The following is a 26,509-nucleotide window of genomic DNA, read 5'->3' as shown; positions in this document are numbered from 1 at the left end:
GTGAGATATGTATAGCAATAATGTCAGCAGCCAGGTGAGGTCAAAGCTTTGTACAGCTATTTGAATTTAATTACAAATTGACAGACATGTTCATATCAACAGGTAAATACAGTAATCCTTGTTTCAGTACTATTACAGATCTGAGTTTTCTTGCTGCCACTATACATTTCATCCACAGGAATTCCTACAGCAACGTCCCAGCTCTCATAAAAAACATTGCGATTTTTCCCTGGATGTCTGCGATGTGCTATGTTACTGTACAGCCTCCCTTGTCTCCCTTGTAGGGGTTCTTGTCATCTGGGACGCCCTTGATCAGCGGGTCGTTTGGTAAATGTTCCTCGCAGAAAGCAATGGTCTCGGCACAGTTTGCACTCACCTGTTGATCGGAGGAAAGATGAAGAGCAAATGTGAGTATAGCAAAACAAATTTTCTTTTCACAGTCATTAATGTTTAAACTTGCATGTTTAGAAATGTATTTGTGAAGCTGTAATTGTTTCTATGTTGTTTTAATACAGTTCAAGCTTTTGGTAGCAACAAATCAAAAGTAACATTTGACAGATTTTTCCCACAATTGATGGCAAGAAAGTGTGAAATTCTGTTCAAAGATGAAAGGTTGTTTTTACTTACTGGTGTCCTGGCTGTGCTAACTTCTTTCTTCAGCTGATCCAGTTCCATTTTCAGGATTTCCTTATCTGACATATCCCGAGCCATCCTGGCTGTAAATCAAGATCAACAAGTGTCTCAAAGTTTACTCTCGTGCTTTTCTTCAAAGCCAAATTAAATCTTTTTTAGATTATTCTTTTTCAGAAGCACTCCCTCGACAAACATAAATGTAAATCCATGATAGAGAAAACATTTCAGTTATCAGTCCGTACCTGTTGAATGGCGGGGTCCCCAACAATCAGAAAAAAAGTGTTGGCTCCTAAGAGCTCATCGATTGTCTAGCTTCCTCTTGTCTGGTCGCTGCTTCACACTGACTGAACTGTGCTGTCCCACTGCTCTTCATCCCAGCTCATCCATGCTGCAGGAGGTCGGCACAGGATTGGACCTGATGTCACCAATCCCCCGTGATGAGATTAAACAATCAGGAGCCGTGACCCCTGGACAGGAAGGAGGAAGGGAAGAGGACGCGGATCCTTAACAGATCTGCAGCGGGCGACATGTTGGAGAAAGTGAGATGAGTAGAAATGAGACGTCATCTGTTGCTAACTGCAAACTGTGGTAGACGTGTACAGCACATATAAAGTATATACAGTATGAGCTAACTAGTGCTTTGCTAACTGAGACAAGAATACTAACTATACAGTTTTTAATCCAGTATGTGGTAAGAGTTGGGTTGATTGTGTTGACACATTATAAGCTCTTGTGCTGAGAGGAAACAGGCCAAGTCTTCACCACTGATTTAATTATATGTTTTAATCTTGCCGTCCATCCAATCAGCTGTTCTAAGTCTTACAATGACGCTCCAATAAATTTTAAAAGTGTTGACCTATAGGAGGCTACAGACGCCTAATATACAAGACTGACGCTGCTGTCAATTTTTTCTGAAGGTCTCTTTTCAGACAATTGCATTGTTCCTGCTTTAACACCTGCAGAGAAACAAATATCCATGTTTTGAAATACTGCATCATGTATGTAGTATTTTAAAGGTGCACTATGGAACAGTCTTGCTGGCCTATAAACAGAGAAGGCTCTCCATACAATGAATATCAGTTTACAGGAGCTAACATGAGTTTTACATGTGCTTTTAAGCCTCATGGTTACATTTAGTTATAAAACAAGCTTGTATTTTTCATCTCTTGTCAGCAATTTGTTGTTTAATTAACCATCGCGGAGTTAAAAGACGATCCAAGTGGTGGAAAGTAACTAAGAACATTTACTTTTTTTGGGTACTCTGCTTGAGTGTTTCCATTTTCTGTTACTTCATACTTCTACTCCTCTACATTTATTTTACAACTTTACCTACTAGTTATTTTGCAGATTGAGTGTGATAATACAGTGTCCAGCAATTATATAATGATGTAATGTTATAGGCTAAGATAAACTATATAAAGTAGTTCAACCACCGTCACCAGCATGAACATATTAATGCAACAATAACTATAAACCAATAATATAATACAGATTTTGCTGAAATATGGCATTCTGCATAATGATAACTTCTACCTTAACTATTCAAAGTATATTTTGATCTTAATACTATTGTATTTTTATTTTAACCAACCACAAAGAACTTTCAACTGATTATGAGTCAGTCTCATAAGTCTCGACACTTGATGGCGGTCAACTTGTCCCAAAGCGTCAGTTTTTTTATGTGACTGAAAAATCTACTTTTCTTACAAAGAGCACCTTTAAAGCTTGTCACAGGTGGGGTTCCATCTAATCCAGGTTGAGTACGTCTTAGAATTTCAATATCTTTTTTTATTGCAGGGAGTTGTAGGATGAATTAAGGCGTCTCACAGCCTGAGGCAAAAAGCTGCTTTGCAGTCTGGTGGTACGAGACTAAAACGGTTTACTTTTGTCCAAAGGGAACGGCAGAATCAGCAAAAATGAAGGTTTCTTATAGAAGTTTTAGGTAAAAAATTTAAATGCATGACTTCTACTTGACAAGATAATGCTATAGGCGACAGTATGATCGCTGCTTTTAATGAAGTACAAGATCTGAGTACTTCTTCCATCTCTCTAATGTCTCTCTCTCTCTCGAGCCTGTTGGTTGTATGCTCTGCATGCAGGATATGTGAACAGAAGAATCTGAAATGCTGAAGATGTAGATGGGTTTGTGAATGTGGCCTTCAGCGTGTCCCATCCTCACTCCAGCTCACGGGCGACGCAGGATAAGCAGGAATAGTTAATGGATCGGCTGACAGCATCCGAATGTCTTGACTTGTGTGTCGGAGCACATAACTGTATCTATTCAAACTAACGTTTCTTAAGAAGCTAAAGTTAAAGGTTTGATGTCTTACTCTGTGAAACTCGTCCCACTAGGTGCTAATAACCTCTGATTAACATTCGATGTGAGACATGACGGGCTGCTGATCCTTAACTCAACCTTTAGCAGGACTCACACTAAGCCATTTTCATTATCTGGGTTAGTCTCATCTGCTGCAGATTAACCTGAGACACGTCACTGTGGATCAACAGCAGCGTGGAGACGCTCCTGGTCACCGATCACCTGATGACAAACTCCCCTCCCCACTGATCAGTCCTATTTTAGTTCCATACTTGAATCACTTTCATTGTCCAACTTTTTATACGCTAGATTTCTCATTTACACCGGAGTGTGGAAGCTTACTCTGATTTCTCTCTAAAGATTATGACACTTCACATCAGCGCTGAAGATTCAACAAGAATTTTGTTAATAGTTTTATTGTTTAAGTCGTTTATCAACTATTGCCAAACATCCTAACGCTTTGGATCCAGACCCTGAAATGTTAGAATGAAATGGTTATCTCAGTATTTTGTTATTGGAAATTGAATATCTTTGGGTTTTGGACAGTTGGTTAGACAAAATAAGCCAAAACAAGATATCTCCTCTAGCTTTTTAACTCTTTGTAGGCCGTAGTTCCTTCTGAGGACACTGTGACGTCCTTTATGTGTATTGTTTAAGAGAATTTGTTGGTTTTCATGACCTGAGGAGTTTACATTCTACAGTTACATGTCTTATTTAGTGCATGTTTTTTACTAACACTGATATTCTCCATTCAATAACAGTGTAGTATAATGGTGCCCTGTTTAGTTGTGGAGAAGAAATTAAAACTCAGAATTTTAAAGGTGTTCTCAGAGGAAAATAAGGTCCCAGAACACTGATTGCAGCTAGAAAGATGGCAGGGTCCGCCACATATAAATAAAGTAAAACTGTATGAAATTCTTGGCCTTTAAGGTCACGTTGTTATTTAGTTGTTTGTTTTTTCAGTCATGAAATTGAAAGTGTTTGTTCATTTAATTTGTTTTGGCATAAAGCTTCTTCCCCAAAACTACACAGTGCACCTTTAAAATAACCTTTAATATTCTTGCTATATTTCTATTTTTACTTTGCATGAAGCATCTGGAACAAAAACAATTCGCCACCTGGGGATTAATAAAGTATTCTTAATCTGAATCTGAATGATACTCTGAATGACTAAAAACTTTTGTAATCTTAATCTTATATTCTTGAAATCGTCTTTATGATAGCTTCGTAACATCTGCCCAGGGACTTCAGATGGAAATAAACCAACTTACAATTAGTTTTAAAATAATAATGATTAAAAGCTTTTTTTTTTTTTTTTGTAAATGTATTTTAGGTCAAAATTAAACAAAATGTATATTTTAATTTGTATTATTAGATTAGTAAAAAAAAAAAAAAAAGAAAAGAAAGAAACTATTGTAGGTCGAAATATATATATACATTTTTATTTGTATTTATTAATTATTTAAATAACTTTTAGTATTTAAAAAAAATAATTAAAAAAAATAATTCCCACCAGAATTATATTCCTGACATTTGGGGAACGGTTTGAAAAAGGTGATGGCAATTATGTCTGTCAATAAAATGTGCTATGAGCATTTATGCTGGTCAATTAACACAGTTAAATTAAAACAGATCTCTTCACATCATTTTCGTCCTGTGACCTTAAATGTTTGTAATAATCGACTCTCTCCTCAAGATGGCGGCGTTTGTCTTCTCTCCCGCTCCGACGAACGACTCCGTCCCGCCCAAATGGACGTGTCAGCCAATAGGAGGACGTCTTTGGACTAGACTTAAAATTCCTTTCAAAATAAGAGCATTTTAGTTTAAATCAACGATACCTTCTGTACAGGAGAAAGCACATACTTTTACTTCGACAGGTGTATGTATTTTGACAGGATGTCACTCCAGTACCTGTCGTGTCGTTGGAGGGTTTGTGTGCAGCAACAATGGCGGCTCCCAGTAGGAAACAGACGTTGAGATTTCTCAGCCAGTTGGGAGCATTTATTTTAACCCGGTTCGGATTTTGGAACTGCTTCAGCATGTTGATGCTGTTTGCTGAACGAGCGGACTCGAAAAGGTAAAAGGAACTCATGAATAGAGCGCTGTAATGTAGCTACTGTTAGCTAAAGAGCTAATGCTAGCTAACCAACCCAGCGTCAAACTCATGCAAATGCAGCCTTCATTCATCAAGATACCTGTCCAGGACGTTAGTGGGTGTATGTAAATAACAGCTACTGGACAATAGGCCTATGTGTGCTTGTGTGTTTTCTGTTGAAGGTTTGAACTTGTGTTCGTGCTAATAAGGGTTGTTTTTCAGCAGGTAGACTAAAACTTAGGCAGAGAGTTGCAGCCATATGAACTAGTTTAAGATAAAAGGACAAGTTATATTTAGCCTGGCCTGTAATTTTCAGTCTGACAGGGGACAGGCTGTAATTTCTTCCTGGTAGTAATGATGGTTTTAATCTCTTATGTACACTGGGCGTGTATTGTTTCAGTCTGTGGTGGGCTGGTCTGTTTTAGACAACCACACCCATCTGAATTATCTGTAATTATACCAACTTAAAGTAAAATTTATACTGCTTTTGTCATGCCAGCCTGCATCTGTTTCTTTCCTACAGTTTCATATGGGTGCCTTTTAAAAGCAAGAATATTTAAGTTTGTGTTCTGCTAAAAGGGCTTATTAATTGGGTGTGTTTACTTGATTGGAAGTAGTTTGGTTGTGGTTGTCCATTTTACACAGGTGAAAAAAAAAAATCAGTGTTAAAACACACATCCATCTAATCCAGTGAAGTACAGTTGAATATATCATAATATTACTGAAGAATTTGGAATATTTGAAATATATATATTTTTGATAACACTATTGGGGTATGATTTGATTATGATCACAGCAAAATAACCATCAAATTTCATATCATGGAATACCTTGATACGGGTATACTGCTGCAACCTTAGTGTAAAAATAAATACATACACACATACAATTTGAGTGATAAGACACAATGGAGATTTAAATGTATGTATGAATTAAAACAATCCACTGAGTTTGATTTTTGACTCATTGTCTTCTCCAGGAAACCAGACATCCATGTGCCGTACCTGTATGTGGACATGGGGGCTGCCGTGCTCTGCGCCAGCTTCATGTCCTTTGGGGTGAAGAGGAGGTGGTTTGCTATGTGCTCTGCCATACAGCTGGCCATCAGCACTTACGCATCGTATGTTGGAGAACAGGTGTACTATGGGGACTGGCTTAAGGTGAGTAACCTCCTGTCATCTCCGGTCTACAGTATCAAGCTGCTAGTCAGTTACTGTGTGCTCATCGTCACCAGACTTCCCACAACCTTTTGATTAGTATGAGGGTTTTTTGTGCAGGTAGGCTTTTCCTCTTGTTTAGCTTACGCAGTATCAAGGTTTGAAGTTTACTGTCCTAGAAGAGGACAGAAAACAGAACATATTCACATTCAATAGGATAATTTTGACCAAATAAAATTACTTAAACCACTTAATATTGACACATGAAAATAGTTGACAACTCACCCATTTAATGTTCTACCTAAAGTCAAAATGGAAGGACAATGTGCTTCCTACTAAAGTCTGACTTTTCAGAAGTCAAATTGCCACAAATTGGGTGTCAGATATAGAAGCGCATGTGAAAGTGGCCCAGAAAAATAAAGAACAGATCTGTGTCACACATGAGGGAGAAGTAGATCTGGGTCACCACTACAAGTCTGAAAGTAGCTGGTTTTATCAGAAATGAGCATTTAGAGGATACTTTAAATCCTAACTGTGTTTTCCTGCAGGTCCGAATGTACTCCAGAGCGCTGGCCATTATTGGAGGCTTCCTGGTTCTGGGCAGTGGTGCGGGGGAGGTGTACAGACAGAAACCCCGCAGCAGATCACTGCAGTCTACTGGACAAGTGTTCCTGGGAGTCTACCTCATCTGTATGGTAAGACTCGTGTCAGTTTTGTGGATTTTTCCGTGGCGTGATAACACAAACACAGATCCATTCTCAGGATTCATTTATTATCTACCTGAAGCTGTTGTCCAAACTATCACATGCTCCTTTTTCTTTTATATATCACAATAAACCTGAATCTGTGGTTATTGGAGTGAAAACAAAACATTTAAATTAATTTTCTCAGCTCCGAAACTATATTAAGCTGAATCTGTGGCAGTTTTTTTTACGAAGGATCGAATGACTTCTAGACGTGATGGAATTATATTGATATGACACAGAATCAAAGTTTCATCGCAGAAAAGTGAAAACTAGTGAATATATTAATTTTTGAAGATGGAAGATTCTTTGAAATGGTGTTTTTATTTAATTGCTGTAAAACATTCTGCAACAACAACAACAATTGCAAATTATAGTTCCAGTTTATTTAATGTGTAAATAATACAAATTTCAACTCAATTTAGTGAAACATGACAAAGACTTTGAATAAAAACGCATACAAAGAATCACAAAAATGCTGAAATGTAGCTCTAAGGGAGAAACCTCAATAATTCATAACTAAAAAGGGAATTGGAACAGAGCTACATAATTTAATCAATTCAGCAGAAGTCTTTGTATAAAGTTCACAAGAAAATCCAGGACTTTAACTGGATGAGCTGGTATTTAATTACCTTTAATACTTAATTCACAAAGAGTTCATCAGTATTTTCAGTGTCATTTTAAATAACGCAGTACCACTTTCCCTCCACTAGGTGTACTCGCTGCAGCACAGCAAAGAGGACCAGCAGGCGTATCTGAACCACATCATCGGAGGAGAGATCACCCTCATGCTGCTGGAGGTGCTGTTTGGGGTGCTGGCTCTGGCCTTCCTCTCCGGCTGCTACATCCGCCTGGCGGCTCAGATTCTGGCCGTCGTCCTGCCGCTGGTGATCCTGCTCATCGACGGCAACCTCGGCTACTGGCACAACACGCGCAAGGTGGAGTTCTGGAACCAGATGAAGCTGATCGGACATAACGTGGGCATCTTCGGCGCCGTGCTGATCCTGGCGACCGACGGTTGAACCCCCCAGCTCTCACAGACAACTTTTACAGACCGAGGTGTCTGCGCAGGGTGAGATTGTCGGCCTTTACGTTGCAGCTCGGCTTTGTACTCAAAGCTGCCGCGGCTCGGTGACCTCTCAGGATTCAAACACTCCCAGCTGAGACTGATGGATGTACGCAGCGTTGATTGTCTTTGCCTATCAGACGGTAACTTTGCTGTTACAAGAAAAAGAAAAAAAACAGGAGCTTCCTTTTTTGCAAATTAATAATTTATTCAGATTCTTGTTTACATTTTTTGTTTGTGTTATGCTCTGAAACATAACACTGAGTACTGTACTGCAAGTCTACGGGGAAAATATCTTTCACTCCCAAACAAAGTCTTAAATGGTCCGATAATGTTTTACAGGATATGATTTAAATATTTTACAAATAAAGGGAAACTTAAATTTAACTTTGGCGGTATTGTCTATGAAATGGGAGCGCAGCAGCTATTTGATTATAAACACTTATGTTGCTTTTAACTTGCACTCTTGTTCATTTTATTGAATAAGTGCAGCTTCTTTATCTGTGTAAGTATTGATCACATTTTATATGAAATTACTTAATTTAGTTACATAATGGAGCACAGAATGAGTATTGTGATGATTTAGAATTGGATCATTTCACTGAAATTGTGCAAACTTTAATTAAACTGTATTTAATAAATTCATACTGTTTACTTTGTATCTGTGACCTCTACGACTTTTCTTTAAATGAACAGTGTTTTGCAGGATGTGAACTTCTGCCTCGTGGACTAAATTGGATCGTAATCAGACATTTATGATTAAACACTCAGTTGTACGGAAGCCCTGAATGGTCATGGGTCGAGACGTATTATTTCCTGTTTTCCTGTGATAACGAGTTTGATTTGTTTTGTCGATGTCATTATAATGATGATATAATTTTTTTCCAGGTGTGCAAAAAATAATTTCCTGACATTTTTTTCTTCCCTTGTCTTTACACACGATTTATTTTCCCTAGAACAAATGTTTCCCCCAAAGGAAGATTAATTAATCGTGAGAAAATGACCTGATCAGATTCATTAGAGTGGACCACAGCACACACTCTGCTCTGTGGGGTTCAAAACAAACCACATGAAGTTTTATATAAAAAGTGATCGTAAAAAGTTTTATACATTGTTCTCTGTTGCTGCTCTCGTTCAGATGCCATGTACGCTCCGCTGATCTTATCGACATGAAGCCTAGAAATACGACGGACCACTATCTTGTTCCCTTTCGATAGTGAATTAAATTCCTGCAATTTTGGGAAAACAGCACTTGTTATTTTGTGATAACGACAGAAATATTATGAACTTGAGAAACGGTGATCTCTTAGTCTGTCACAGGTTAAAATTTGGTTACATTTCACTGCAGCAATGTGAAGAAATCTCATCTCAGTGTGAAATCTCATTTTCCCTGGAAAACAGGAAATAATGTATTTTACCCGTGAACATCTAGGCCAACAATGTCCACCCACTAAAACTAATACAGTCCGTAGATACGACAGTCCTTCAATAACTTCCACCTTTCTGGATTAAATATGGTCAAACAGCACCACAGACTGCAGGACGGTTGTATAAGACTGTATTAGTTTCAGCTGGTTGTGTAATTTGCCACTAAAGGAGACGCCTCACCTTTGAGTTTCAGGTGAAGTTAGTGATCTATCAGTAAATTCCCCGGGGCTCATGAATGACGCACGAACATTTGCAGTAATCATCTTACTTATGCAGATGTTTCACTTTCATTATCACTCAGTTTCTGTGGAGGTTAAATAAACACGTTAATCTCACTGAACGACTTTAAACCTGTCTCTGTTTTTCCTGTTTGCTGCCTCTCAACAGTTCATCAGTTTGCTGTTTCAGACTGCTGTTGTTATCGTGACGTTTATAAAGTACAAAACAATGATGACTAATGAGGCGACCATTGAGACTACCTTTATTTGGGACATCAGTTATAGGACACCACTGAGCGGTTCGAACAGAAGCCCAGAGGCAGGTGGATTTTTTGGGGGGATGATCCATTTTCTAAATATGACCTAAATTAAATTCTCTCTTTTTAATGACTATAGAACAGAAGCCGTGGAGGAGTATCAGGGCCAGGAGTGAGGAGAAAATGATGAGAGGAGAAAGCTTTTTCTTTTCTTGTTTTCACACACAATTTATTTGTCTCTGGAACAAAACATTTCACAAGATTTCACAGATGGAAAAAAACTCAATGGAACTATCATATCGTCTGGTTATTTGAAAGCCTCGGGATCCCAAAAAGTTTTGAATGGATTTTTTTCCAGGCGCTGCAGCAGGTTTCACACTAAAGTTTTCTCCCCATTTTTTTTTCTCACCCAGTTCCAAACATTAAAAAAACGTTCTTGAAAAAATAAAGTTTTCTTCTGAAACATTTTTCTTGAAAAATGAAAATGAAAAAATATTCTCCTAAAATTTCTTTTTCTCAGTTCCACACATGAAAAAAAAAAATATCTTGAAACTTTTCTTGAAAACAAAATCTTTTGCACTTGGTTCTGGTTTCACATGTAAAAAAGATATAAATTCAGTCAGTACCACACATGGAAAAACAAATTCTAAAACCATGTTGAAAAAAGAGACAGCTTGACTCGGTTTGACGGGTTGTTTAATTTTTCTCTCTTATTTCCACACATGGCAAAAAAGAATCTCCCCACAAATTCTGTTGCACAGATAAAAAAAAGTCTAATGAAAAAATATTCTCTTGATTTTTCTTGTTAAAAAATTCCCTTCACTCGGTTTCACACAAGTTTTTCTCAGCTCATGAAACCAAGAGAGATAAAAGAAAGTGATTTTTTTTTCATGTGTGAAATTGAGAATTTATTTATTAATTTTTTTCAAGAAATTGAAACAAATTTTTCAGGAGGATTCTGTTTCAGGTTCTAGGGTTGTCAAAAGTATCGAAACTCAAAAAAGTATCGATACTAAAATGTTGTATCCAGATACGATACTCATTTTCAAAAGTATCGACCTGAGACCTGAAACTTGTTATCACAGTTGCAGTTTCTTTTTGAAGAAGTGTTTTTTATTATAAATATTTAACATGTGGTTCTGTTAATTTTTAATTGTTACATGTTGTAACAGAGGTTATTTTTGCATTTTTCTTGTTGATAAAAATATTTCTTTTAAATTTTGGGGTCTTTTTTTTATCCTTGTGGTATCGAAAATGGTATCGAATATTTTCCTGAGTATCGGTATTGAGTTGAAAATTTTAGTATCGTGACAACCCTGTCAGGTACTAACCTCAATATTTCTTTGAGGTAATTTTTTTCGTGTAGAAAAAAAAAGTGAAAGGAATTTTTATTTTCAGGGGAAAAAAATCTACCTTAAAAAAAAAAAAAATACTAAACGGAATAGATTTGTTTTTTCAAGATAATTTTTTTGTGTGGAAAAAAAATATTTCCTGAAAACAAAAATCCTGAAATGTTTTTTCTTACACTCATAAACAGACTTGAGCCGTTTGCAGCCGTCTTGTGTCTCGTTTTAAAACATATTCCGTCTACGTCTTTTTTCAGGGTTGTTCCTGTTTCTCCGCATCACTCACAGCTTGCTTGGTCTTACGGTTCTGCTCTGCTTTGACCACAGCACCGATCACGGCGATCGTCACGGTGATGCTGATGACGAGCACCGACGCCGTCTCAGCCAGACACAGGCGACCGTCCTGGGATGCCAGGGAGCTGCCGGCCAGCTGGGCGGGAGCGCTGCAGGTGATGTCCTCGTAGTCGGACACTCGCAGGTGTCGAACCCGGTGGATCTTCCCGAAGACGCGCTGCAGGTCACAGTCGCAGGTCCAGGGGTTGGAGGACATCTGGAGGTGTGTGGTGGTGGTCTGGAGCATCAGGAAGGTCTTGAACTTGATGTGCTGCAGCTGGTTTGCCTGGAGGCCGAGCCGAGTCAGACTCCTGAGAGGAGCCAGAGCTTCAGTCTGGACCACTGAGATGTTGTTGTGGCCGAGCAGCAGAACCTCCAGGCTCTGCTGTCGGCTCAGCAGGCCTTCTTTCAGCACATTCAGCCGGTTCCCTTCCAGGTTGAGGAGGCGCAGGCGAGACAGGCCGCCCAAAGCCCTGACATCCATCGTCCGGATGCGGTTGTAGCTGAGGTCCAGCTTCCTCAGGTTCTCAAAGTCAGCCAGCGAAGTGGAGTCCAGGTGCTGCAGCAGGTTCTGGTCCAGCCGGAGCTCCTGGAGGGAGGACAGACCCTGAGAGAAGTCCTCAGGGAGCCAACGCAGCCGGTTAAAGCTCAAGTCCAACCTCTCCAGGAACTGCAGCGAGGACAGAGACTGGACAGCACAGGAAAGAGTCTGAGCAGCAGATCTGAAATCACTAAAGAACTGTAAGAAAGAAGCCTGCACTCTGGAAGAAGCTTTACTTGATCGATTAAGCTGCTGATCATTGACTTGATTAATCATTAGATCTAAAAGTCTTTATCACAATTTGCCAAAGTGACGTCTGCCTGAAACTGATTCCTGTTCCTGATATTGTAACAGTCACAGGAGACATTTACACTTTTAACCCTTAACGTCCATTTTCCTGATCATGGATGAAGGACTTGGAGCATTTTCACGGTGTGTAAGAAGAACTTCTTCTAAAACTGCTTTTATTATTTGTAAATTGAAATCTTTGAGTTTTTGGAGAATTGATCGGACGAGAGGAGCGACTTCGGAAAACATCACTTTGGGATCTGAGGACACATTTCAACACGTTAAATTGATAAATCCCCCCAAAACAGATTAATCGATAATGAAAATAGCTGCAGCTTAACTTCACAGGTTTAGTTAACGACCTAGTCACTTTGTACTTTTACTTTTGTACATTTTACAGAAAGATTAACTCAATTACAGCTTAAAATCTAAATATAGATCATCTATTAAACACCAATATAAACACTTTTATCATTAATAAGATTAAATTAGCTCCACAAGCTGTAACAGTTTTGTTGTTTCTTTTTGTACTTTAACTTCTGATTTGTTAACTACATTTATCTCAGAATACTCTCAGAAGTTTCACATGTAATCGAGTATTACTGGACTGAAGTACTGGATCTGAAACTGTGTCTGAAACCTAATAAACAAACAATATAAGCGTTTTTTTGTTACCTGTGGCTGCAGAGTCTGGATGCTGTTGTTGGACATCAGCAGGATCTTGAGCGTCCACAGACCCATGAAGGATCTGCTGCGGACCTCCGTCAGCTTGTTCCCGCTCAGGTCCATCAGCCAGGTGCCGTGGGGGACGCTGAGAGGGACCTGGACCAGACCTCGAGACCGGCAGTCCACCAGGTCAGAGGACTCGTAGCAGAGGCAGGAGCCGGGACACAACTTGAAGCCCGACGCCGTGTTCAGGAGAAGAATCACCACGCGGATCATCATCCAGCTGCTGACAAGCATCTTTAGTTCAGAACCCATCAGAACTCCTCAGTCATGTTCCCCTCAGTGCAAATCCTAAAGAAGCCGTTTCACCGGTTTGATATTAATGTCATTTCAGTACATTCTCTGTGAGCGGACATTGAATATTCCTGATTAGAGAGGGATTATGGGCTTAAACAGATAATCACCGAACATATCAGGGAAGCGAACCTGGTCCGTTTGGACTCCTTCCTGAATTAAGGATTTACGTCTGCTGCTGTGGTTACAGACATGAGAGCAGTCACTTCATCTCATCGTCTCCACATCAAAAATATGAGAATCAGGTCGTTACCAATCGTTTTAATTCGTAGTCACATCAAAATTAAGTCTGAGTATCTTTTGATGATGACATGAAATCAAACCAGAAGAATGAAAAACAAGATGTTTTCCAACAGTGGGATCAAAAACTAATCACCACTTTCATATAATTCTAATAACTGATTCATCATTTAAATCATTTTCTAGTCAAGAGTCTCAAAAAGTTATGATTTTTACATGATTTCTTTCTCCTTCATGACAACAAACTGAATATTTTGTACGATTTATCTGATTCAGTCGACTGTTTTCTGACATTTTAGCGAGAAAACAGAACCAGAAATAAAAATGTTTCTTTCTGACCTACTTTTTCATATAAAAGTATAAAAGCACCCAAAAGTCACTGACTCTTAAAGTAGTTGAGTAAAAGTATCTGATATTAGCTGGATTTAAATATAAAAAGTTATTTTTGGTTATAAATGAACTTATGTATGAAAAGTAAAAGTAAAAAATGAATATATTAACACTACATGTATGTATATTTTCTATACCAGGGGTCGATTATTAGATCCTATACTCGGCATTCTTGTGATTAATGGAATCGTTTTGTTTTTTTAAATCATATTATGGATAATGAAGTTTAAAACATGACTTTTGCTCTGATCCTGCACGTAATCTGCAAAGTAACTAGCAACTAACGTGAATACATGAATGTAAAAAGTTATAATACTTGCCTCTAAAAATGTAGCTGAGTGAAAGAATAAAAGAAAATGGAAATACTGAAGTAAACTACTGGAGTAAATGTTCTTTAAACTACCATCAAACTTCCTCAGCCCGCCTGGATTTTAGCTGCATCTCGACCCAAAAGCATAAAATTCACTGCTGTATTTTCCAATTTAAAACTACATCCGCTGTAGATTAAACGTAGAGTCTCTGGGTTTTGAAAATGTGAAGACTTTGTCATTTTACGGACAGAATTGTGAAATAAATCAGCAGATTAATCAATAATTGTTGGTTGCAGCCCACACTGACTCTGTTAAGTGCTCTTTATCATCCAGAGAGCAGTAAAAAGCCACTCGAGAGACCAGAAGCTTTAAATAATTCATGTGAGACAGAGATGCTTCAGGTCCCTGTAGTTCGCTTCACTATCAGACCGCCCAACAGCCCTGAAGAGAGAAACCTCGGCGTCGTCCAAAAACAACCTGTGACGGACAAAAATGCAGCCGAGGACGAGCAAACCACAAACATGTCGGCTTCGTGTTTAACCCTTAAATATATAAAAACACGAGTCCTGTTATCTCGGAGTCAAAACCAACAAAGTGACGGCACAAAAATCATCGTGAGCTCTTCAAAAAGTTGTTGAAAATTACAGTATTACAGTCAGAATTTTTGTTACTTTTATTTTAGAAAATGTCCTTTAAAGTGTGGCATTTCAAGTCACATTTTGTTTAAAATACAGAAAATACAGACAGTAGAACATGGATACAGCAAAAAAGGAAACAATGACAGAAAATAAAGCTAACAAGCCTTTCTGACTGCTCTAGTTTTCTCTTTTTTGAAATGGAACTGAAGGCAAAGGAAGGAGGGCGGAAAAAGAAAAAGGTTTCAGGGACAGGGGGGAGGAGTGGGGGCAGAATGAGACGAGTTAGTTAAGGAAACTATGGTTGCTTTATGGTTCATGTTTAAATTATTCTTTATAAAGTCTAATTTAAGATTTAATCTTTCCTCTTTCTTTTTTGTCTTTTTCATTTAATGGTATTTTGATCTTCTGGATCCAGGGCCCTCAGCGCTCCTCCTCGTGGTCTCAGACTTGACGACAGTGAAATGCCGACTTCGTCTGGCAGTGGGAAACAAAACCACCCGCGTCGCCTTCCCCCGGCCGACCCGCACTGCCAACTCAAGAAGATAAAGTGGAGTCCTTCTGTGTTTGCTGTGCTTGTGAACGTTGCATGGACTTCTGACTTTCCACGTCTCTAAAATGTTTCTCAACCTGCAAGAACGAAGAGACATTAATGAACAACTGACTCTGAAACACACAAACAGTTTTGTATTTATGAAGGTGGAGGTGAGAAGAAAGAAGCGTTTTAATTTCTTTACTTCCCTTCTGCATTTCAGTAAAACCTTTTCTCCCCGTATCTTAATGATTACTGTCAAATGTTCAACTGCATGGATGATTTCTGGCCTCGCCCGCATGTGTATGGATCATTACCTTCATCTAACAAGACATCTCTGTACACCAGAGGATCATACGCATGCCGGACCAGGAGGTGGCGCTAAAGTCTGTTTCAACAACATGTCAAACACCAGAGAAGAAGATCCTGAACAGGTTTGATGAGCTTGTTCTATTCTAAACTTGTTTCCTGTGCAAAGGATTTTTTTTTTATTTGACTTTCTGAGGTTAAAATCTCCACTTACATGTGGACGAGGCCTGACGCCATATTGGTACAGCTCCATCTCACTCATACAGGTGCTCAGTTACCTTATGTGACTGAAATCAGTGTAGCTTGTGTCGTGTTGGCAGGTAAAGTACAATGTGCAGAAATGGAGCGAGAAACGTTTAAAGCTGCGTTACTCCAACAGGCGCTTTGAAACACAGACAGTCACAAGTGGAAACATCTTTGTGGCTCGTTAATGAATGTCGGGGCTTTAAAAGCAAATAAAAACGGTCCCAACGTGAATGTTAACCATCTCAAAATCAAACTGTTTCCTCACAGTTTTTAATCATCTACTGTTTTTAGTTAAGTATCGGCATTCAGAACGTTTCTACCTCCAAACTGTGCTCAGCTGAAGTACGCACATGTTGTCACATTTAAACTGCGGTTCCTCGTTACGCTTCACGCTCTCTGGACAGGAACTCTGAGTTCTGCTGATTGTTTAGCGGTTAGCTTCTTTACACCGCAAGATTTTACATCATCAACTCCTGCTGCTGATTTCAACATGAATTTGTTGTTTGAAATGAATCATCAGAGAAGAAACAGGATACGTCCAGTTAGATATAGGAAAAGGCAGTTTGAAGATGTGACCTTTGGCTCTGAGCAACTGTAATGAGCATTTATAAACCATAAAGTAAATAATGTAGTTGGAGCCCTGAAGCCATGTACTGTTGGTGAAATACAGTAAAAATATAAAAGGTCATACTTACTATTTTGCGTACATGACTTAAAGCGCTTCCCTCTTTGCCTTTGCAGTTCTCAACCTGGTAAGGCGGTGAGATTACGACGTCGTCCATCACAATAATGTTCTTCTCCTGCCATTTACAGTCTTTGATGCTGCAGAGACAAAAGTAAACATCATCTCGTCTTGCGGCTGAAAGCGTTTTGTTTGTGAGGCAAACAATGTAACACGAGTGGAACGATCCGACAACACGCTGTCATACTGGTTTTTATTCCATGACAGTGTTTGTCAGTATGACTGGTGAGTGTCTGAACAGAGTTTCCACTGTGAATATTATAATATACTACGTCAAACATCTTGCACAAATAGAAGATGAGGATATATAAATGTGTGGTGTGTAAAAGTGAAACTTGATCTAATAATAGAACCGTTTCATAATCACTGGGGGAAAAAGGGAGTCACAATTAATTCAATGTTGGTTTCAGATTATAAGAATTTATACAGAAGCCAGATTAATGTAATCACGGCGTGACAACTGACAGAAGTTTCATCTGTCTTAAAGTTGTGAAACACGCGTACAGGTGTCCAATTACAGTGTGATCGGGTCTAAAACGGAGTGATCAGATATCTGGGAATAAAATCTGACGCCATCAAATATGTAACGTAGGAAACATGTGAATGTGTCAGAAAGTTGAACCTTTTTCTGACAGAAACAGAAGACATGAAGGAAATAATTGTAAAAAGTGATCGTGAAGTCAGTCAGGAATGAGATCAGGAAATAAAAATAAGCTGTTTTAACTCCAAGATCCTTTGTGTTTGATTGGAAGTGTGCTTTTCGGTCTTTATACCTCTAAACTGGTCTGGAGTCAGCTCCAGCAAGCCAAATGCCGACAGGCGAAGGAACAATTTCAGCGTTTATTAGATTGTGTGTTAAATACGACTTCTTTGGTGGATTTACAGAGAAACCATCAAGGTTAAGAGCGTTGTTTCTGCAGATATACGAGCACCTACTCACTACTAAATACTAATCCAGGGAGAGAGAGATACCTGGACTGAGAGTTTGTAGGTGAGGTAGTTAAATTAGAAGACAAAATTCATTTTCATCCGCTGTATTATTCACGTGTTCTTTCACCTTCTAAATCAGCAGCATGTTTCTGCTCAGCTGTTCTTTTTGTTTAAAAAGATTAATTCTCTAAGTTTTCCTTTTACTTTCTGTTTTATTCTTGGCTAACACGACTCTATGAAGTGAGGCAGAAGTCTTTATCAGCCCTCACAGTTCTTTGTAACGAGGACTCGTCTACAAACCTGAGTGAAGCACGTGTTCATATTTTCAGGGTGATGGGTCGGGTCTCGCTCTACTGCCACAGGACTCATCAGCTCTGAATCACATGCTGCTTCATGATCACTGGAGGACTAAGAGGTGACTTTTTACAGACAGCCTCATCCTGCTGCTGCCAGTGTTGGTGCTCCGTCTCTTTGAGTGTTTAATTCGAGCACATTCCAGATCATAAACTCAGACTGGATCGCTTACTGACATTACGTTTATGTGTGTCTGGTTCAGGAAGACGTTAAAACAGCATTCTTAGATTGGCTTGGCTCGTGAAGACTTTCAAGGTTTAAGCGACCCAATAGAAGGCGGCATAAAATATTTGTTTATCAGCATCGTTTCATCTTCTTAACATAGTTTTAGTTCATAACTGTCTGACACGTGTAGTCATCAACCTCTTCCACTCTTTTAACTCCACAATAAAATAAAGTTCTTACGTTTTGTGAATAGTCTGGAATAGCTGTTGGCCCTCCACAGAAACCCCAGCACTGATTGCATAGGCTTGGGACAGCTTGTCCTCCTTTTCTGTCCGTGCTCGATTGGCAAGCTGTGGAGAAAAAAAACAAAAAGACATCAACATCAAAACATTTTTTTTACTCTGAGATCTTTGAACTGGACACCAGTTACAGGACAGGATGTCATTTACACACACGTGATTTGTTTTAGCAAATTTAAAGATGCATTAATAAACATCAGGGCTCTTTGCTGCGTCTCAGTTGAGGAGTTATTATACATTTACAAGTCTGTTCTCTGACAAACCAACCCCTTTGTTGCTGTTGCTGGCCGTTTCAGGAAAGTCTGACCGCCTTGCGACAAACTTGGGACATTTTTTTTTGAGTCTAATGTTGACAAAGGGTCCTGTGATTGTGATTACACCGTCAGTTTTGGTCTCTGTCAGGCGAAACTGTCGTGAACTAAACTGGAACTCGTACACGATTATAATAGTGTTTAAGTGTTTAAGCTCCGAGAGACAAATTCAGCATTTTCGTTCATTTTTCAGGGAACTTTGAGCTTAATGAAAGAAAAGAAAAAACATGAATATTTGTGCAGCTGTTATCTTTGAGCGTACACTTTGATGCAAGTCCTTGATTGGGTTTAAATAACGATTAAGCAGTTATGGATGAGGTTTCTGTTGGGCTTTGGCAGATGTGAGTTTATTTATTTGACTTAGACGTTCAGGTCAACATTTACAGTTTCTCATCAGGTCATGTTGTTCATTTGACAGTGATCGATTTTTATATTGGCCTTTAAAAAGCCACTATTGTTTGACCTCCACTGTGAAGGATAATCTTTGTTTGTGATCCAGCCCTGGACGACCTTTCACTTACATGTGTTCTAAAGTTCAACCTCACACTCAGAGTTTTAACAGTAAAGAGTCTTGTTTGTTATTTTTGTTTATTACATGTGTGCCTGTACTGACAATGATGAAGATGATGGAAATGATTAATTTCAGAGCCAGATGAATCAAAGTTAAAGAGGACTTACCTTGCTAACATTCAGTGATGCTAGTGGGGGTGGAGTCTCGGTGCGGTCATTTATTATGTCCACATCAGAAACATAGGCTAAGTTGATCAGGATGACGTCGTTGAGGTTCGGCTTACCGCTGGAGGAAGCACATTCTTCGAAGGAACTTTAGTCAAGGCGAACGACTTCATGGAGATGCATCACAGACTGAACAGAGAGGCTTGTGATAGAGAGAGCTCTGCCTGACTAACACCGACAGTGAGAGGTGGTGCCAGTTACAGCATGCGGCTACAATCGGCAGTGCTGCCACCTACAGTAATCATGGATGAATGAATGAATGAACAATTGTTAGAGATGAGTAAAATGATGTGCAGCTTATGAGGGAAAATACATCAGCAAAGAAGGCGTTCAATTTCTGTGATTTGGGGTGAAAAGCCCTAAACTTAATTGTCTTTTTGAGTTGATCACCCACCTGAAGATTTACTCAAGTTATAAAATGCCTGATCAATAAATTTAACTCGATCTCTGGCCCATTCATTTTCAAGCACACTGGTTTAGAGCCAAATTTTCACCCTTTTCCGGGGAAATATTGAGAAATTCGCCCAAATTTTGAACTTACAAACAGAAACGTGTACGAGAAAGGAACAGGAAAATGTTGCACATTAATCTGAACATAAATCTGTTCTTCAGAAACACTGACAGAGCAGAGCCTCGAGGCTTCGACCACACTTTTCTTGTCAGTAATACGAGCACAGCCTGTCAGACTTGTGACAGTAAACAGGCTTTTCCAACATATTTCAGACCACTTTGTGACACATTGGTGGCAAGTTTTTGGCTCATTGTTGCAAAAAACAGAAGACACATGCTAGAATGGGATGTGACCTGTTATGCCAGTGACAGGATGACCTTAAAAGTTTGACCCAAGTTGTACAAGTGACCTGCTCTTACCTAAAGCCTAGATATTGCTCTGATTGTCATTCATTATGAGCTGTAAATCATTGGACTGAATGTGAGGCCTATAAAGGAAATGTTCTTGTAAATTACCAGGCTTTTCCAGCACACTGCCTGACTCACAATGGCATTACTAAACACATATTTCACCGCGCTGCTGGTTCGGTTTATTTTGGAGGGTAGTTCAGTGTCAAAACGAAACAAATTTAGCGTTCAAGGCCTGTAATGTCAAGTGTCAACCCGCCACACTGTGTTAACTTCATTCATTTATCTCACCACAGCTCGGTCACGTTGACGTCAAGTACATCATCCGACTGAAGTGAGTGGCAGTCATGAGGTGACCGAGCAATGCCATCCACATCTCGATAATGTTAATACTCGTACGCACACCCATGAATGGGTGTAGACCACCGGTCCACCAGCAAGCTGACGCTGGCTGTGCTTGAACTCATGATGCCTTTAACACCTAAATCATGTGGAAATGAAACACAAATGTGGCATAATCGTCCGAATTAATCACCCAAGAATTAAAATATCACCAGAATCGGGTGAGGTATTGTAAGAAAGCCCAGCTGAAAAGCTCGGGAATGCTAATACCGTTAATTGAGCTAGCAGCGGCAGTGTGGGGTTGACCGAAACTTAGCATGCTAGCCGCTAGCTAGCAGCAACTTGAATGTAGCGTGGAAGGGTACTCAGTGTCCATTCATCGCTAGATGTTTGAAACAGCAGTTAGCGTCTCCATCAAATGCCATCATAAACTACGTGTGGAAAATGTGTGCACACGAACCAGCGCGACGTGAGATTAATGTCAGTTAGCTCGCTAACTAGCATCGGTTTGTGCCTGTTGAGAGCACACAGCCATGATGCCTTACTAGGATTCGTTGCCAGGTTGAGGTCTGGCAATACAATGAGTGGATTCAAAACACATGCACTCCCCTAGCAGATATCGCGAAGCCGAGAAATGACCCGGTAACACCAAATGGGTCCTCAACAGATAAGAAATGGATGGGCAGCTAACTTGCGAATTAAAATATTTAAAAACGGACAAAGATATGTTACTCAGCCAGCACCAATTACGCCTGCGCGGATCACTATTTGACATATTTTCGGTTACCCTACAGGCCCTTGCAGCCCGGCAGGCCAGCAAGCCGACCGCAGCTCGAAACAAACAAAGGATACTCAAAGTTAACATCTTAGACTGGTAGTCAAAGGCGACCACTTCTCCTTGCAGACGTTGGCCCAAGCAGGTGAGGCAAGAGACATGGCTCCCGACGCTGAAATACTCCCCCGGTCCAGGAGCCGCCATCTTCTCCGCCAGGAAACCGGAGCGCCTGCCGTACGTAAAACGACGCGATGTCGTAGTGAGACGAAGCCTGGGCGTGTCGACGTACGTCGCGCCGTTGTCAGTTATTACAATACTATAACTTATATTTAAAATTAAATCAACTTTACGTGACGTTATATCATCAAATATCATGTCAGACGTTTGAACTTTAAGTTTTATATGAGCACATTTTATTCATCGAAGAAGAAACTTGTGTCTTTGTCTTCTTTTCTACCGCTTTTCAAACCAAAGAGCTCCCCCTACTGGGCACGAGGCGGTACTGCCCGCGCTGCTGCAGCACTTCCTGAAGAAGCTTACAAAATTAACCCAGGATTGCATTTTAACAACCTTCATCACACTGCATGGTTTAAAAAAGAGAGGGCGTAGAAATGGAGGCCATTCACACTCAAGGCATCTGGATGGCGGAAAGTCTGCAGCAGAGGACGATGAGTCAAGAAAAGATGTGGCTCGTTGTCACTCATATTGGAGATCCTAAAGCTGCCTTCCTGCTCGTCTTCCCCTTCACATATTTCATCAGCAAACGAGCTGGAGTGTCGGTGCTGTGGGTGGCAGCGATATCGGAGTGGCTGAACTTGGTGTTTAAATGGTAAGACTGAGAGAGACACCGACATTGTTTAACTGTGTTGCTCTTAACGGCTCTCAACGGCTGTTACCTTCTGTTATCTCTGACATGTTAGCATGAAGCTAAACGTCATTTTATTTAAATCAGTCAATGTCCGGTAGATACAAAGACAACTGCGGTGTTTTCTTTTTCAGTTTTTATTCGGAACCGTCACGTTAAAGCAATTTATTTGGGTTGTGTTCTGTTGACGCAAACGTTCATGTGTTGACGTCGCAGCTTCCGGCATCATCAAGTGTAAGTGCACCAGCGTAGACTGTCCGGAGTGAAACGGCTAGAGGCGGAACCTTTTATAAACAGTTCAGATTATAAATTAATAGTGACATTTTCTTATTGATATTAAAAGAAACCTGCATAAGACAGAGAAAAGAGTGATCAGAAAGGAACATTGATGACACAGATAAAATATCCCAACTTATTTTTTATATAAAAGCAGTTATAGTAGGAATTGAGTTAATTGTTTTTAATCAATTTTGCTATTATCCTTACTACTTTGCCTTTTATCTTTCCCTCTCTATTATTCTTTTATAAACATATACAGTGTGACTCTTCCTGCTTTTAATATTTTTCAAAACTTTTTTCTTGTTTGTAAAGCACATTGTAAAAATGTTTGGAAATGTACTCTATTAATAATGTTTAAAAACAGCATTATAATAATTACATTTATAGTTATTTAAAATGTGTTTATAATTCATGTGTGAGGCATTGTTAAAACAATATTCAACAGAGTATCTGCACAAATATCAAACCATAAGTCTTATTGTCATTAGTCTAATCTGGATAGAGGAAGTTTAAACAATTTAAATAAAGTCATATTACTGTTAAATGCACTTGTATTTTTTTGTTATTAACAAAAGCTCAACAAAGCAATTAATTTTTTTAAACCTTCAACCTTCAGTTTATAGAGGTTAGTGTAGAAAATGCAGATTTCTCTAAATTTAAGTGAGGATGTTCATGGCTTAATGCAACATTCACGTCCAAGACAGTATTGGAAAATATGAGGTTTGTAAAGAAAACGCTGTGAATGTGCTGATAGGATGGAAAAAAACTCAGGGCAGAAAGAGAAAAACTTAAGGCTAACGTTCAAATTGGAAAAAAGCGGAGAATTCAGTAATTATTGGACATAACCCAGAGTATAAACTACCTAAAGACATGATGTAACTCACTGTGGTACAGCAGGTGGCAGCATGCTCCTGTATGATAGAGAAAAGTTCATTATTATGTGTTGTGATTAAAATTTTGCCAGGATGCTGTTTGGAGAAAGACCTTTCTGGTGGATCGGTGAATCAGGTCTGTTTGTCAACAATCAACCCAAAGTTCTACAGTTTTCCTCCACCTGTGAAACCGGCCCAGGTGAGAAATACTCAAAGAGAAAACAGATCATGTATGAGTCATAGATGGTATATTAACTTATAGCACAGTCAGAGGTCTGATGCTGCCGTCTGTCTCGCAGGAAGCCCGTCGGGACATGCGATGGTGACGGCAGCCGTCTGGTGGGTGGTGGTGTCCACGCTGGGTTCATATCTGTACTCACGTACTCACAGGTATGCCCGTTAGAAATAAACACATATGCTTATTTGGCTTTAGAAATACACAGATGAAGAAATCTAAATGTATCAGAGCGTCTCTCTTTCTCTGCACCTCCAGCGTGGTGATAGCAGCGGTACCCTACCTGCTCTATGTGGCGATGCTGGTCGCAGTTGGAATCTCCAGGATCTTCATCCTCGCCCACTTCCCCCATCAGGTGGTCGCTGGATCCATTACAGGTCTGAATACAGCTTCATGCACAAGCTGAAACATGTGGGATGTCAGATACAATAAACTAAGGCTGTAACCAATGATTAGGCTGTCTTCTTTGCCGATTTTCGCGATCAGTCGATTAATTGTTGTTTATAAAATTCATATTCATTTTAATGAGGTAGAGAAGTAAAGAAACCAGAAAATATTCACATGTAAGAAGCTGGAATCAGAGAATCTCGGCTGTTTTTAATTTAAAAAAGTACTCAGTTCGATTTTCCTTTTATCAAAATAGTGGCTCTTCATTTAATAGCTGACAACTAATTGATTAATTGTTGCAGCTCTGAATATAACATACTGTATATATGACATATATAGTAAAATAAAGCAGTTCTTGGAAAATCCACAACGCTTCATAAATAACCAGACAGGACCAGATCATTTTGTCTAATTCATTGTATTAAGTGTTTAGTCATCATGATGCAAAAATCATATAAATTCAAATTTACCATCAAACTTCTGTCTCACTGATTTTCAACAATTCCCACTAAAGTATAAAAACACTCAGAGGTACAAAATGTGTGAAAACATCTTTGACAGAGGAAAAAAACATATGTTTTCTCATTTTATTGCAGTTTTTTTTCTATATTTTGCGAGTACTATATTTTATTCAAAGTAAATTTAAACTGCCTTTCTGGTTCTGGTCAGGTTTCATTCTGGGGGTGGTTCTGAGCCGCAGGGTACCAGAAGGTCGCCCCCTGCTGTTCTTCTTCAGCTTCAGCATCGGTCTGCTGCTCGGTACTCTCATATTGCACACTGGACTGCAGTGGCTGGGAATCGATCTCTCCTGGTGAGATATTTTATTATATTCATGTGTAATTTGATGAGTCTGTTCAGTGCATAATAACACATTCTATCTATTCAACAGGTCTATTGCTTTGGCTAAGAAATGGTGCAGCCGTCCGGAGTGGATTCGTTTGGATACGGCCCCGTTCTCCTCTCTGACCCGAGACTGCGGGGCCCTTCTGGGTTTGGGTCTCGCCCAGTACTGGAAGCCCGGCGGATATTCTCTGCCTTGGGCCCCACGGGCTTTGTCTCTGGCCATTTCCTCCATGGGACTGTACCACGTCAACCGCCTGCCGCTCCCGATCCGACCACAAGGCCTCTTCTACGGGCTGTTCTTCGTTAAGTTCATCATAGTGCCGCAGGTCGTCATGGTGCTCGTCCCTGGACTGGTTCATCTTTTTACAAACAAAAAGAAGAAGGACTAGAATCTGTTGTCACTGTTAGAGATGTCTTTCACTCCTCTAAAGACAGTTTCTCCAAACACTTGAAATGTCTATTTAATGCATTTCACGGGTACTCTTGTGGGTGAAGGCTGTATTTAATCACTCCATCTTGATTTGTCCTCACTTACAGCTCCACTGGCTCGAGACTTCAGTTATTGATTGTTTTTTATACGGGAGATGTGGCAGATTTTTTAATTTACTTCACATCTGCTGTAAAAAAAAATATATATATATATGTCATGATATTAAGTGTTGTAAACACGACAGTATTTTTGCTATATGATGACTGTAACTGTTGAGGATGCTTTGAGGTATAAAGCATCAGAGAATATAATCCATCGTCAGGGTCGAGTTTATGAATGTTACCCAAGAAAAGGTTGTGTGAATCCATCTCAGTGTTTGTGCTCACTTTAATCACCAGGTTAATTTAAGCCCTCAGACCTTTATCAAGTAAAAGATTCACTAAAGCAGATGGAAAAAAGATTTACATAAAGAAGTCTTGAGGACCAAAACATTGTTCATACGTGGCTGTTATTTGTTTATATTCCCACTGTGGAGTTTTTGATCCTCTGTACGAATCATTACGACTTTCTGGTGTGTAGGAACTTTACTTTTGCTTATTACAATCTTTTGTTTACATTGTGTAATAAAGTCATGAGAGTACGCCACTGATTTAAAGGTCCAGCTTGTAGGATTTGGTGGCATCTAGTGGCATGGTTGCACCGACGTGCTCCCTCTGTAGATAGAAAAGACTCCTAAAATAACTACAACTTTTCTTAGTTTCAGATTAAACTCTAATAATTCTTTTGTTTATTTTCTACCTCTAGATTCTCCGTGCTGGACCTTTAACACTGCACTCCTGTAACACTGTATGACAGTTGGACAGTAAAAAAAAATCTGTTTTTATTCCACGCATTCTTCTTACTGGTCAAATCCTTTTGCCTACATTACCCACAATGCAACCCACCCACAAACAGTTTGGAGATTCAGGTGTGCTGTACTATC

At 39.4% G+C, this 26,509-nt stretch overlaps 5 protein-coding genes across 7 annotated transcripts; 2 read left to right on the top strand and 3 right to left on the bottom strand.

The window, feature by feature from the left end:
• Positions 1-35: 35 nt before the first annotated feature.
• On the bottom strand, positions 36-1,019 carry gngt2b (guanine nucleotide binding protein (G protein), gamma transducing activity polypeptide 2b). The gene is made up of 3 exons (XM_030399517.1): positions 876-1,019; positions 628-716; positions 36-376 (listed from the first exon to the last, which is right to left on the bottom strand). Exons 2-3 carry the CDS (start codon positions 709-711, stop codon positions 248-250), a joined length of 213 nt encoding a protein of 70 aa, XP_030255377.1. The 5' UTR covers positions 712-716; positions 876-1,019; the 3' UTR covers positions 36-247.
• tmem101 (transmembrane protein 101) lies at positions 280-8,672 on the top strand. 2 transcript variants are annotated; one of them, XM_030399514.1, is made up of 5 exons: positions 280-407; positions 1,012-1,172; positions 6,025-6,205; positions 6,751-6,897; positions 7,659-8,672. In XM_030399514.1, the coding sequence occupies exons 3-5, from the start codon at positions 6,062-6,064 to the stop codon at positions 7,965-7,967; spliced, it is 600 nt and encodes a 199-aa protein (XP_030255374.1). In that variant the 5' UTR covers positions 280-407; positions 1,012-1,172; positions 6,025-6,061; the 3' UTR covers positions 7,968-8,672. The 2 variants fall into 2 exon arrangements, with proteins under 2 accessions (XP_030255374.1, XP_030255373.1); XM_030399513.1 differs by lacking the exons at positions 280-407; positions 1,012-1,172 and adding an exon at positions 4,846-5,027.
• A 2,738-nt stretch (positions 8,673-11,410) lies between these two features.
• On the bottom strand, positions 11,411-12,847 carry LOC115570784 (insulin-like growth factor-binding protein complex acid labile subunit). Its single transcript, XM_030399512.1, has one exon. The coding sequence runs from the start codon at positions 12,408-12,410 to the stop codon at positions 11,514-11,516; it is 897 nt and encodes a 298-aa protein (XP_030255372.1). The 5' UTR covers positions 12,411-12,847; the 3' UTR covers positions 11,411-11,513.
• A 2,191-nt stretch (positions 12,848-15,038) lies between these two features.
• lsm12b (LSM12 homolog b) lies at positions 15,039-21,893 on the bottom strand. Of its 2 annotated transcripts, none has more exons than XM_030399516.1 (5): positions 21,694-21,893; positions 19,585-19,718; positions 18,537-18,646; positions 16,801-16,927; positions 15,039-15,648 (listed from the first exon to the last, which is right to left on the bottom strand). In XM_030399516.1, the coding sequence occupies exons 1-5, from the start codon at positions 21,818-21,820 to the stop codon at positions 15,556-15,558; spliced, it is 591 nt and encodes a 196-aa protein (XP_030255376.1). In that variant the 5' UTR covers positions 21,821-21,893; the 3' UTR covers positions 15,039-15,555. The 2 variants fall into 2 exon arrangements, with proteins under 2 accessions (XP_030255376.1, XP_030255375.1); XM_030399515.1 differs by having other exon boundaries at positions 19,585-19,721; positions 21,694-21,866.
• A 74-nt stretch (positions 21,894-21,967) lies between these two features.
• On the top strand, positions 21,968-26,415 carry g6pc3 (glucose-6-phosphatase catalytic subunit 3). Its single transcript, XM_030399511.1, has 6 exons — positions 21,968-22,445; positions 23,725-23,831; positions 23,932-24,022; positions 24,126-24,244; positions 24,924-25,065; positions 25,144-26,415. Exons 1-6 carry the CDS (start codon positions 22,228-22,230, stop codon positions 25,484-25,486), a joined length of 1,020 nt encoding a protein of 339 aa, XP_030255371.1. The 5' UTR covers positions 21,968-22,227; the 3' UTR covers positions 25,487-26,415.
• Positions 26,416-26,509: the final 94 nt, after the last annotated feature.

Source organism: Sparus aurata, chromosome 20 (assembly GCF_900880675.1).
Source record: "Sparus aurata chromosome 20, fSpaAur1.1, whole genome shotgun sequence".
In the NCBI taxonomy this organism is placed as follows: Eukaryota; Metazoa; Chordata; class Actinopteri; order Spariformes; family Sparidae; genus Sparus; species Sparus aurata.
This window is presented reverse-complemented; position numbering and strand designations above follow the sequence as displayed.